General features: G+C 41.9%; 1 protein-coding gene across 1 annotated transcript in view; it reads right to left on the reverse strand.

Moving 5' to 3' along the window:
• si:dkey-237i9.1 (SEC14-like protein 1) overlaps positions 1-14534 on the reverse strand; it is a 32575-nt gene that overhangs the window by 4817 nt on the left and 13224 nt on the right. The window contains exons 3-15 of the mRNA XM_051384327.1: positions 8984-9133; positions 8731-8862; positions 6430-6558; positions 5569-5842; positions 5089-5198; positions 4617-4806; positions 3893-3981; positions 3614-3684; positions 2519-2690; positions 2116-2250; positions 1823-1957; positions 934-1185; positions 651-829 (exon numbers count right to left, since the gene is read on the reverse strand). Of these exons, the coding sequence (XP_051240287.1) occupies positions 651-829; positions 934-1185; positions 1823-1957; positions 2116-2250; positions 2519-2690; positions 3614-3684; positions 3893-3981; positions 4617-4806; positions 5089-5198; positions 5569-5842; positions 6430-6558; positions 8731-8862; positions 8984-9133 (2018 nt within the window). The remainder of the gene's footprint in view (positions 1-650; positions 830-933; positions 1186-1822; positions 1958-2115; positions 2251-2518; positions 2691-3613; positions 3685-3892; positions 3982-4616; positions 4807-5088; positions 5199-5568; positions 5843-6429; positions 6559-8730; positions 8863-8983; positions 9134-14534) is intronic.

Genomic DNA, 14534 nt, shown 5'->3' on the forward strand with positions numbered 1-14534 from the left:
TTCAGTGTGAACAAAGCAACAGCATCCTGTTAGCCAACGCTAACAAAAGCCATAAGCAAGAACAGATGCAAAGGAGCATCTCTTTGCTGCATCTAAAGCGTGACATGTGCCATGAGAGGGGCCGTTCAAATTAGCAGCGATGGCGATGAGCTAGTGCTAAAAGGAAAAGGGGCAAACACTGAGCCACTTACAAACTCTGCACATCACAGCAAGCCGTTCTTCACAGGAAGAAGACAGAGCAGGAGGAGGAGGGGTTGTGAGCGATAGAACAGGAGTGGATTGGACAGAAAAGGCTGGATTAAAGGAGTCTCCGAGGGAGGGAAGCATCCTCATTTCAAAACTGTGGGCCTACAAAACTCATGATGCTCTTAAGGCTTCTCGTACTGTCATTTTAGCAGCAATACAGACTTAATTCATTCAAATATCAAATGTCATACGTGGCACTATGTGGAAGGCTGTCAAGGGGGGAAACTGAAAGAAGGCAGGAGTGAAAAATGAGCAGTCATAAAGGAATAATGTTTGAAATTAAAACTATCACAACATCATGGTAAGCACTTTAAAACAACACATACACCTCACATATACAATATGGACACAAATGTATGTCTTTGCCTTTTACTCACACAAACACACACTCAAAAGCTACTAACCGGAAGTCCTCAGAGCCCAACACCTCGGTGTAGTACATGACTTTACACTTGTGCGAGGAGACCTGCAGGGTGGCCAGCACGTCGTCCACTCGGGGCAGGTTGGTGGCCGAGCAGGCCGGCATGTTGTGGAACTTCCACTGTAGTATGTAGAAGCCTGGCCACCGCGTAATGTGGGAGCCCTGAGGAGAGGACAGATCAATAGTGCAGACAATGTCAAAGACTGACAAGCCAACACAAGACATAAAAAAGATTTTAAAAACAATTCACGTTCCGGGAACCTTACCTGCACACTCTCGCCTTCCTTGCAGGTAAGCGGGGACTCCACCATGCTGTAATCTTGCCCTAGTGTCCAGGACTTGTCGATGAGCTGGACGTTGTTGCCTCCTGGGGATGTGATGCCGTGGGCTCCCATGGCGTCTTTCCGTGGAGGCTGCGGGGCCCGCTTGGAGTGGTAGATGTTGAACACCACGTCGCCCTTGCACATGTCAAAGTCCCAGGTGATGACTGAGGAGGCGTCAATGATCTCAATCAGAACCTGGTTGGGGAAGAGAGGAGGGAGGGCAGACAGACATAGGAAACTGGAATTAAAGAGATGTTTCAGGAGAGAAACATGAAAACATTTTACCTCGCACTTCTTATGTCTTTACACGCAGCCATTCTTGGTTAAAAGGAATAATGTCAGAGCACCATTACTATTAGTGTCATTTGTAACAGTGGTGTACTTATAACTCATACTCCTATATTCATTTTATGTTGCTCCATATTTAAGCACCTGCTAAATGTGGCAAATCAGTTACACGGAGCAGTGAGAGATCATAATCTGTTTGTGAGGTTATGAGCTCATAAACATGAAATCAAAACCATTTCCAGGAGGGCGATTATGTATGTTGATGCATCTTTGCCTGTGGAATAAGTTATGTAACACGACTGACTCTGTCACTGCAGACAGATTATGCTCAAAAAGCCATGTCACATTTGTTCCACATCTGAATTCAAAAACCGCACAGAAGTCATCTACCACACATGACCACTAGATGGCAGAGGTTTCCATAAAACTTCCATCAGGGACATCCTGCAGCTCTCTGTTGTCCTGCCCTACATATTCATTTAAAAACACCACCACAGGCTTTCCATCTTTTCTTCTCACTCTAGTGCTCAATGTTCAGCCTTACCTCGTGTGGAGCCCCCTTGAAGACGCTGGCGCTTTGGTAGATGGTCTCAGTCCACAGGCGGACGTCTTCATTCTCCAGTTCCTCGGCTGTGCGGTACATCGACTTGGGAACCAGGCCGCCTTCTGGTACCTCACACTGTAGAGGAAAAGCATGCATGTACACACACATTGAACATATAGAACTGGGTGAGTAAAGTCAATGTGACATGAAGTTACATTGAAAGTTCGCATATAGGATTACCTCATATCCTCAACTGATAACCTAAGAGTTTTAAATCTTCTTTAGACACTCACCATACACTCTCCTCCCAGGAAGTCAGGGATGATCTCCTTGTCTATGTAGTCCACCAGGCCTCCAGGACCTTGGTAGTCATTGCCTGCATAGATGAGGAACTTCTTGCGGGTGTTTTCATCAATGAACGGACTCACCTAAGGGCAGAAGCAGATGTTGAGTAGTTGGAAATAACAGAATGTGTGTGATTGATGGTGGTTGTACACTAAGTTACTAGTTTGTAAATCTTGATGTTTGTTACCAGGAACATTTTCAGTCTAACCTATTTTTAAGGATATAGTTTGTATATATCATATTTTCTCTCGATGTAAGAACATATGGGTGAACCACACACTAGAAACACCTTTCAAATGTATAAAAAGTGGTACTGTAAGAAGACTAAGTATCCCTCCTCCTGGTTCTCACCAGTGTCCAGAGGACAGGGAAAACTCTTGGAGCCCTCAAGATAAGCAGCCGTCCCAGCGTCTCTGGGTAGTTGGCTTCCACAACCTCAATGATCCTCAGCAGTGCTTTGACGCCTGGTCGCCACAGGTGACGCATGTTCAGCCCCTCCAGATCTACCAGACACGTCCAACAGCTACAGAAGAGGAAGATAGAGGATTAAAGTGTGGATAAATGCGTGCCACGAACACACACAACTGGGCTAAAGCCTCTTTCCGACCACTTAGCACCTGTCATCCTGAAGTGAAGCTTAAGTGGTGAAGGCAACGCTTGCTAATTCTGGACCCCCTCCACATCCTCCCTTTCTCTCTATCTGTTCTGGCTGAAGGCTGTGACATGACAGGCCTTTCATAGTTCACATGCCTTCCTGCGTGGCTCCTATCGCAGCCACCTCCTCCTGTTTTTGAGAGGGCTGACAGATGACAGATACCATCTCCGTTCCCTCCCCCTCACTCTCTCCATCGCCATCTGAATCAGTGCAGCTCTGGGAAGAGCCTCCTGCATTCTTTGCGATTTTAGGGGAGAAAACGCTCCTCTGGACTCCCTCACGCTGTGTGTCTCTGTGTGTGCACCTGTTTCCAGGCTACAACTGCTGAACTCAATCCAGCTAGCTTGAATGCTGCCTGGTGGTGGAAAAAAAGAGCTTAATGCTGCTTTTTTCATGTTTTCTACAAAGACATTTAAAGCTTTTACTATATTTTTACTGAGAAATTTGTACTGATCTAGGGCTGCAACTGACCATTATTTTATTGATATACATTTATTGTTGAATAAATCAGCATTGTGAACTCTTTCTTCAGTATATTCTCTACATATTCACAGCTGAGTACACCACCCTATATTTCAATGCACATTTTGTATGAGCATGTGGAAATGCTGTCTGAAAATGAGATATAGGATATTCAGTTCAAAAGAGAAAAAAGCAAATGCACAAATTAGAGAATATGGAACTGAAGACGGTTAGCATTTTTGCTTGATAAATGATCAAACTAAATTGTAAAAATCTATGTAGCTTAAAAAAGTGATCATAACATAATTGTTATTAATCAGAGGGTTTACCTGATGGGTCGACCAAACACCTTGGTGTTCTCCTCACAGCGTCTCAGACCCTCCTCATTAATAGAAAGCACCTAAAATGACACAACATGAACTCAGTGGTCTGTTGCGATCTTACATTTCAAGCATTTAACTCCCACACACACAAGGCTATTTATGCTGTACTATATACATCCTGGTGTAAACACTTACTGACCTGTAATCCAACCATCAACTGGCTGACCTATAAAATGATCAACCTACACTAATACATGCCAGGTGGAAGTGTGTTGTGCTACATACGTGTCTCAGCAGAGATTCCTCTCCAAGAGCGCGGACCAGTCCTTTGGTGTCCATCTGGCCCAACCTCAGGATGTACAAAGGACGGCCATCTAGAAAAATAAAAAAAACATTTACATGATCTATCACATTATTTACAGTCTGGAAGGCTCCATATTCTGTTCTCCTGTTGTGTAAGACCATAAGTGGCTGTGTACACTGAAAAATGCTTTCATGTTTTGTCCCTGTTGATCGCATACAAATACTTGTGAAAAGATTGAAATGAGAAGAAAAACGGTTTATTGATGTGGGAACATAAAAGTCATTTAAATTTTATTTAAATTGTCAACACTCTGTTCTAAAATGAAGAATGTGACCATGTGTGAGTGTGTGTAAGATATTTGGGCAAGCAAGTAGTGCTGACAAATTGGCCTAATGTTTAATTCACTTGCATGGCTGAAGGCTGTGGGTTGCTAAGAATGACTTCAGTTCATGTGGTGAGTGAGTGTGTGTATGTAACTTGAGTCTGGAGAAACTGGAGAACTGAGCTCTTCCTCTAGCCAACAGTGCAAATATAGCCAGCTTTAACAAGGCCAACATAATGTATTTACATACATACGTGTATGTGTATTTACGTATGAATGCCCACGTGAGATTGTAGTATGTTTAAACTGTCTTTGAGTATGGCTGTTCATTTGTTTGTTCCTCACATGGAATGAACACACTTGTTCCCTCTGTCAGGACCTACCTCTGTCATGGTGGTGCCAGCCTCCAGTGTAGTAGTCCTGGAGAACCTGTGGTGAGCTCCAGGTCTCCAGCAGGTAGTCCACCTGGTGCTGCTTCCTCCAGGTCAGCGACTGGCAAAGGATCTCCCGCGCCTTGTCCATGTTGAAGTCCCTGGCGCGCAAGAAACGCAGTATGTGCTCATCCTTGGGGATCTGGACAGTAAGGGGAGATGGTTTTAGTACTTGAAAAATACAACAAAAGAAAAAAGCTTTAACACTGCCAGTGTCACTGTTACATAGATCATTGGTATCGCAAAACATGGCAGGTCAGTTTGCCATATCTGCATGTAAACAGCAACTTAAAGTATGACTCAAAATCTATGACAAATCTCCAGATAAAATAAATAAATTGATAAATTCAAATTGTTCATCATACCTAAAAAAATCTATTCTATTTCACTCCATTATGACAAAAACAGTAAAACAGAACATTACCTTTCCCTTGTGCGTCTCCTGCAACCATTTGCGAAGTCTGATTAGACAGCTCTCCTGCAGGGGGGTCAGGTCGCCTAGGTAACGTTTGATATAGTCTGCATCCAACTTATCTGCAATACAAAATTAGGAACCAATAGAATTAACATAATTTAGTCAAACACAAGGTAAATTGACTTTAGTGGAAGTTAATGTGTAAATGAATATGTGCTTCACACCCTTAATGAAACCAAAACCCCATATGTTGTCATTCCTGTGTCAATTCAAGATATACTAAAAATCACTTTAACCACAGTTTTATAGAATAACTTTAATAACTAAACAATGAGGCATTGCTTCCATTGCTTTTTCTGTAAAACACATACATTTTTTACTCTGTATTCTACTGTAACGTTAACAGTGCTACTTCAACGTTTGCACAAAGATTTTTACATGTGGAAAAACTGCTGGTTTTTCATTTTTCAATAATCTGTAGGAACAGACCTTCAGGTGTACCAGCCAGGATCTCTGTGAGGCTGTCTGCCTGAAGTGCGCTGCTGTCCTGCTTTGTGTCCTGAGAGGTGCTGTCATTGGCGTCGGTGGCCAGAGGGATAGAAACGGCGGGTGTGACTGTGAGTTTGGGGACAAGTGGTGGGCTGGTGGAGAGGCTGGTTGGCCTGGGAAGAGGCAGGGGAAGGGAGGAGGGAGTCCAGCGTGGCACATGAGTCATCCCTTCATCTTCTAGCTCCTTCAGGTAGAACTCAATGATTTCTTTTCCCTGTGAGGAACACAAGTGTACAAGAGTCAGAATTATGGCAAAGTAGCAGAAGAGGCTCTCAATTCAAGGAAATTCAATTTAAGAGGAATATGGACTTTACACCAACAATACTCATGATACTATATGTTCACAAAGCTAATCCAAACCATTTAGTATTTCCAACTTAAGTGTCGTGTAATGGAAACAAAGGAAGAAAATCAAAGGAATGCATTCAACATTGCCCACATCTATTCTAAATGAAGGCTGGTGACTCACTGGGTCCACAGTAGAAGACCCCTGTCCACTCAAAAAGATTATACAAGCTTATTTATGCAATTACAGCATGAGACAGGCTGACTGACTCATGCTCCAGAAACCTCCTTACACCAAACATCATGGAATAGATTAATATCAGTTCTGCATAATCCATACAGCACCCATTATGCTGCAGTCTGCAACTATTCATCTGCTGTGAACACAGGTTTCTGTGCATACACATAAAGTACAAAGGAACCATGTAACACACACACACACACACACACACACACACACACACACACACACACACACACACACACACACACACACACACACACACACACACACACCTTTTTGATACTGCTGGCATACTGTTTCATAGCAATCTTTTCCACAGTGCTCTCAAAGCCAAAGAAGGATTTGATGTCCAGGCTGGCGGTCTGCTCAAAACACGTCCAGTCCTCATTTTCCGGGTGAACCTGTACCAACACACACAAACACTTGCTGTATATTATACTGTATAAACATGCAGAAACAAGGTGACCAGGTTACTATGGTAACCACACACCCAGCTTCACTAGATGGTGACGCAGGCAGAGAGCAATTTTCACACTGTGCACTATGAGGGGGAGTATGTGTGTCAGTCTGTCCAGATAAAATTAGCCAGCTCTTCACATGAACAGTTTGGAGCTAAAAGAGGACAGAATGCAAACATACAAGGACACACATGTTTCTGGTGTTTGGTGTAAAGGTTATGAGAGGCAATGTTCAATAAACAACATCCAGAAAACTGGTTAAAATTAGAGCTGTGTATTGGCAAGAATCTGGTGAAACGATACATACCATTATGATTAACTGTAAGCGATACTGTAAGCTAGGCAAAATACTAGAGGTGTGAACTGTCACTGATCTCCCGATTCGATTACGATTATCATGTCAGCGATTCGATTTGGTTCCTCGATGCATCACGATGCTTCAAATACATTTTTCTATTAAAGCCATGTAGGATATTTGACTTGACGGAATGCATTAAGATACTGTATAGTTCAATATAATACAGCTTTCTATATTACTTCATATGGTTGTTTTCATCCAAAAATACAAGTAGTAAGATATAAACAATCTTTTATTTAACAGTCTGACACACACACACACACACACACACACACACACACACACACACACACACACACACACACACACACACACACACACACACACACACACACACACACACACACACACACACACACACACACACACACACACACACACACACACACACACACACACACACACACACACACACACACACACACACACACACACACACACACCATTGCTTCCGTCAGCTAAAAGGACAAGCGGCTGCAGATCATATCAGCTGTCGCTAATCTACGTTAATTGTGTGAGGAACTTGATGTCAAGCCAAAATTATAAATATCTGTTGTGGGATTGCGAGCTCTTTGCAGCCGGTGACTGTGCGCTCTCAGATTGTTATGAGGTATTATGAGTATCGCTCTGTAACACCACAGTACAACCATGAGTGGATTTTTAGTACTTTAACAAGTGATGGGTTCTTTCTCTAGTGGATAGCTTCATGTTATTTTCATTTCAGCATTTCACATTCTAACTAAACTTTTATTCATACCATATCAATAATTTAAGTCAACGTATAGTTTTGAGTCAGGATCAGTGTTTTGACCGAGGAAGGGTTAAAATAATGTGCGTCAGACTTAGTAGGTTACACCTTTAATTTCAATATGTCAGTTTAATTGACTTCTAGGTTAATATAAGTATCCAGTATCCAAGTATCCCAATATAAAACGACTTGACTTGAGATCAGGGCCAAAAAACTTGAACAGGACATCACAAATATTTTAATAACAAATTGTTTAACTCCATTTTGATTCAGGCTATAACATCATTAAATTAGGAAAGAAGTCAAGAGTTTAATGCTATCTGAAAGTACTGTGCTGGTAGCTTCATTACCCATGGCTACCAAAACATTTCAGCTTTAGCCAGGTCCATTAGCTGTGTCTAATTGAGCTGTCCGTCCTGGTTACTGTTAGCACAGTGTGCTAAAGCACACAATAAGAACCTCTGTGCAGCCTTGGTCCTAAAATTAGCTCTCTAGTTGGTTGGAGGCTAATACGATGTGCTTGACCTCATTAACTCAGAGCACATCCATTCATGAATATGCAGATCTGAAGTCAGAGTTAAGCACAGTGGGTCAGGCAGATAAGGGAAGACATGCTGGTTTCAGATCAGTATTTGAGAGTGTTCGGCCAGAATGTGCGAGGACTGAATATTTCACAGACAGAGATGGGCTAAGATAGCTAGCAACATTCTCAGTGCTAGTCTAAACATGGCTTTCTCTGCAGGGAACCAGGGAGGAGATTAGAGGAGGCACAAACATTAACATGGGTGTGCCATTCTGCAGCTGAACAGCTTTACAGACCGTGTGCGTGTTTGCTCGTTTGTCTGTGAGAATATAGATGTGTGGTTCTGTGTAACTTAATGGGTTGAGCACGTTATAAAAACTGCCAGGGTCAGGGTTTGATTTTCCCTCTAGAGCCATCTACAAATATACATGTTATAAGCTGCTTTGGGACAAATAAATGGCACAAGAGTGTGTGTATGCTACTGACCGAATAGCAGCAGGTCTCATGGATGATGACCCTGTTGGAGAAGGTCTCATTATGGGACTCGATGTGAAGTGTCCTCTCCTTTCGGTTCAGCGTGTTTTTCTGGATGAAGTAGACATAGTCCACACCTGCAATCTGCAAACCACACACACACAAACTCATCTTACGAGAAACCTAACTGACACAAGACACCAAAAGGTTGCAGCTTTATAAACCACTGTAGAGCTACATTTTAACACACTCATATGCCACATACCCTTTTGAGCAGGCGCGGGGCGTCAACATCCAGGGCACAGCGGCGCTCAACCCTTTGGGTGGAACCGTCCTCACTGGTCTCCTCATCCACCACGTCACTCGCCACAAACATGGGGATAAGGTGACAGGTGGGGAACCGGCGCTCATAGGCCTGAAAGAGGAAGGTGGACCAGAATTGTCACCCAATACAGTGGTTTTCAATCTGGGAAGATATCTTTTAGGTTTCAAGTTTCATTCTAACAAATGAAAGGAGGAAAAGAAAAGAGGTTTCACTAGCTGCAGTGTCATTAATCTCTCTACATGCTGTGCAGAGGACAGACAACAAAACTCTGACGGCAGTGCTTTCTTTATTAGAAGGGGAGTTATGTCTTTAGTGTATTAATGAAGGTAGTTGAACAGGCTTTAGATGAAGCAAGAGACAACCCTTTACACAATCAGATTTTTATTTTTATTTTTTTAGCCCTAGTAGGGCTCTGATATTTTCAGCATTTGGAAACAATTTTATTGAGAAAAGATATGCTGATGTTAATTTTAATAAATATAATTGAAAGGCTCAGGATAAATTCAGCTTAAAATACCACACAGCAACAATGGATCCTGTAATGCCAGCTTATATAAAACTCATCAAAATAAAGTTCACGTATTTATTTGGAATGCGAGTATTGAGCTAAGAGGGACTAAAGAATCTGAATAGGTGGGCCGAGAATGCAGCAAACAAGTGAGGCCGAACAAAAGCTCCTTCAACTTTGCACTGTTGCTAAACCTCAGCAAAAACAGCCTAGACTCCAATAAAGCCCTTTTAATACCTAAAATATGGCTTGATGCACAATAAGATTTGCTGTGCCCAAGGGCAACACCTTGTCTCCTAATCATGTGTTCTCATAATTCAAAACACTGGCTAACTCAGCTCTTGTGCAGAGACCAGCCAGCTGTTATGCAACTGGACCTTGACTGGCACAATGTCATCAGTAGCACCCATTTCTTCCTTTTCTCTATCGCCACGACTCTTTCATCTTGGATCTGATTGCGGTGGTTGCAAGAGTGGTAAGACTAAAACACGAGACTAGACACTAGACTATCAACAATAAACTGAGTGATTCACGATAATGTGCGCTGGAGATGGCCAAAGGTAGTCATAACACTGAGCTGAGACTTGTATCCTTGCTGCGTAACAGCATATTTCCTCATTCTTAATCTATGGGTGAATGAGGAAATGGACGAAAGATGATTAAAAAAAGGATCAGGGAAGTAGGGATGTAATGATACACTCAACTTAAAATTTGATACAGTCCCTGAAGTTGCATATCTACTTCATCATCATCATCAGGGAAATATACTGGAAACATACAGTAAGCCTGAGGGCAGAGACTGATGGAGCGAGTGTTGTTCACAAGACTTTTGGTGTCGGCTGAGTTAGTGTCAGCTGAGTCTTCTGATAACGGAGCTTTATTCTGTGAAGCATAGGGCAACCAGTGCGTCTTTAAGCTTATGTGAAAACCTGAAAACTGAAATCACCATGACAATAGACAGATCTTAAAATTCAACAATGCTGAACTTAAAGTGCAAGTTAGACATTTGAACAACTGGTCTATGTGCATATAACAGTCAATAAACTGTAAAATGTTCATCTTTAAAGGAAACACAAGAATAGGTTTAGACTGTTTAGTATGTTGATCAGCAGCAGCAGCTGCAGGTTTGTGTCTGAGTAGGCAGTCAGTAGGGTTCAGCAGCTCCTGGCATACCGCTGCCAGGGCTACTGAGCCACCCAGCTGCCCACTGTCCAGTTACTGAGTGAATGCTGAGCTCTGTTTTTCTACCCTGATTCTCTGGAACACTGGCCGCAGGCTTTGTACTGCCGTCAGCACAACAGCACTGACTGTAAACATCAGTTTCACCCATTAAAAACAACCATACGTCAACAACAAACTAAACCACAAATACTGCATGTCGTCAAAAACACCACTACTTTTCACTCAAACAATGGCCTACATACACTGTACAAAAACATCAGGTTACGTTATTATTATTATTATTATTATTATTATTGAGAAAGTAAACCACTAAGAGGAACAAAAAAATCCAATTAGAGCCTTGTTCTGCTTCATGAAAAAATGAACAAAAAGGCCAACGTTTGGCTGCCCTTTGTGTACTGAAAATAGCCTGGTTGTTTTAGTGTTAAAAACAGGAAACAGGAAGGTCACGATACCAGGTTCATTCTCAGACAGGGAATGTAAGGGCATACTGCTAGGCTACACGCGTTCATAATACACAGAGACCCAATCTGGTCACATCTAACTGACTTTTGTACTACATATAATACTAATAAGGACAGTGAACTGCTAGAATTGAAAATGTACTTACACTACTTACACTAATTGTGTTACCTCAGTCTTGGAATAAAACTAATAACTACACTAAGCAATTGGTGTACGAAGTGCTGGATTACAATAATGTCTCACATTTTCTTGGCCCTTGAACTTCAGCATTTGCTGCACAGTTTTCATAAGAACTTGTTTTAGGCAACAAACTTTGACACAAAGTCCATCCGGGATCTGTCAACTCACCTCCAACAGGATCTAGTCATCACGCTCTATTAAACCCTCCTTCAGACACACATCATGTTTTATGTAGTGTTCTGCAGGCATGACTCACAATACACAGCTACAGTAAATGCGAGTACAATAACACACCACAGTCGATATTCAGGTCATTTGGCATTTATCCACGTAATTACTCAAGTCTATACTGACCTACAATCTGATGTTGCAAATAGTTTGGAAGAGTATTCAACTAAAACATACTTTCATTATTTTCTCCTCTTTTTTTATCACAGAGACATTGTACTGATTACTTGGGGTATGGGATGCAGCCACAGAACCTGCTGATTAATCTATTGAATTCAACAATATATAATGGAGTCAACATTTCCAAATGTGTGCTGAAAATAAACAAAAAGCTATAGCTTAATACTAACAATGCTGTACACTTGACACCTTTGATTCACTTAATTCAACATCCAAACCAGATTTTCCCGGTAAATTCTCAGTAAGCAGCCAAAGCAGCAGTTTCATGACAAACATCCACCTGCCCTGTGGTCAGTCTCTGGGATAAAGAGCAGGCATTGATGACACATTAATGCAAACAGCCGTGGTAACCAAACTCCACCACAGTAAATATGCATTTGTCCTTGCCCTAAACTCTTTCCAAGAACGCTTCAGCACACTAAGACAAAACTAAATCCATCCAAATTTCCAGGCTAGCTGTGTATGTGTAAGAAAGCCTGCTAGAACATCGTCCTCCAGTCTCCATGGTGACAGGACATGTCCGGACACACCTCAACTAGCCAAGCAATGAGTAAAGGTTCCTGGAATTTGGCTGGAGATTTTATGTGCTTTCCAGGGATGCATGAGAGAAAATATAAAAAACAATACACGGTTACTTAATTCCTTCCTTCATACACAGAAAACATTTTCCATTTGGACAACAGGCAATGTGAATAAGGGCACGGGTATGGAAAACAAGACCTATTTTTCCCAGGAAGGGAGATTCCAGGATATCCAGGAGTTCCGAGGGGATATTTCAAGAGTACAAAGGGCTGCATGGTGCATGTATACGTGTAGAACGTACTACCGGGCAAGAAAACAAGAGTGCTGGCAGGCAGCCCGGCCATTATCTGGCTGGAACTTGTGGCATAAAAAAACAAACTTAAATATAGCTGCAAGCACGACACAAACAAATACAGGAAAAAGAGCTCTCTAGCACATACCAGTTTTTTCCTTAAGTAAAGTTTGAGTGCCATACCCCTGCAGTAATCACAGCTCAAGCTTCAGCAAATTAAGCACCTGACAATTCAAGTACAGCTGAAAATATTAGTCGATTAATTGATTAGTTGACTGAAATTAATCTGAAACTATCTTGATAATTAACATTTCAAACATTTTAATAAAAGAAATGCCAAACATTCTCAACTGTGTGGATTTGCTGCTTTTCTCTGTTTTATAGTTCTCAAACTTTTTCTGGCTTCCCCCACTTCAGAAGCCGAAAAAGTTCACGCCCACCCACCCCACAAGGATCCAAGTCATCCAGTAGTGGCTCTATACCCTCCAAGAGGGGCCCACCCTGCAGTTTGACAAACGCTGCTGTAAAGTGAATACCTTTGGCTTTGAGAGTGTTGCTCGCCCTGGCTCTGGGGAACTGCAATGGGAATTTTTTCCTAATTTCTGATGTTTAATAGACCATCTAATTAATCAAGGAAATGTGACAATAATCATTAGTTGCAGCCTAAAATTAAGGTAGTTCATCACATTGACTCCAATCCTGTCATAAAACAGTGTGTGCTTCTTGTTTTGCAACATTGCCTACAGTGATTGTGTATACCCGGAAATACAGAAGGGACAGCCCGGGATGAACAGTAAACAAATTGATATTGTCTCACAGTACGTTTGGTTAAATTGCCCTACCCTAATGTTGACACACTGAGAAAACCAATCCACAAACATCAATTATTTTCATACCATTAATACCAAAACAACCACAAAAATGAGCAGGTATGAGTCTGCAGTAGGTGTGTCACAAGTTGACCTGGTTTTGCTTTTGAGGATTCATAGCCAAACTGACTGAGAACATCTAGAGTCGATTAGCAGTATCACTTTATTCACCAACTATAATGAACGTGCTGTAACACTTCCTGGTAACAATGGTCATATTGATAGCCACAACACAGTAACAAGAAATATGGGCATACAAGATAAAGTGTGCCTGTGCTTTGCTGTAAATGTCACACAACCCATAACTCCACATTTACTGTATATACATTAGGTATTCTGTCACTGCACATTGAGGTGGCATGACAAATGACTGTGGTTAGAAAGGGGAGAGGAGTCCATTGCAATATGGTAGCAAGAAAGTTACTGCACATATGGAAAGTAGTAAGAAACACCCTCGCCCACTTCCATAGCTGTTATAACATAGCAACAGCTCTGATGCAATGTTTGTATCAACTGACAGCTGTTCACTATAAGTAGAGGGAGCCATGAGTAGCAAAAGACATGACCTGACTTAATGGTAAATGTTTTGGTTCATCAAGTTTTATACAACCTTCACACATTCCAATTACACAGCCAAAAAAAACTAAATGCCATAAGCACACAAGGCTTCTCTGTTTTTGTAAGACAAGACCATTCTCCTGTGCTAGACTTCTAAGGTGTGTTAGATAATGCTATTTGCTTATCTAGTCAATTCTGAAAGTGAGATGAGGACCAATTTGCTAAGGGTATGGCTTGTCTTGTAGGTCTCCTGGGACCAGCACTCTGACCGCAGAACACTTCCAACTTCCTCGGCAGCAGTGTCGCATCTCTGGAGCTTATGAAAACGGTTGTGTAATAGAGACAACAGCCGCCCAGAGGTCAGCTTCTGCTATTTTTATCAGCTGGATTTTCTGGCGGATGGGAAAAATGGGAACATTTTGGTCGAGGACACTTTTAAGATTAAGATACTCGATGAGGAAGCTTAGAGATGATGTGAAAACATACCGCCAAACAAAGCACAGACAA

This window comes from Dicentrarchus labrax, unplaced genomic scaffold (genome assembly GCF_905237075.1).
Source record: "Dicentrarchus labrax unplaced genomic scaffold, dlabrax2021, whole genome shotgun sequence".
Classification (NCBI taxonomy): domain Eukaryota; kingdom Metazoa; phylum Chordata; class Actinopteri; family Moronidae; genus Dicentrarchus; species Dicentrarchus labrax.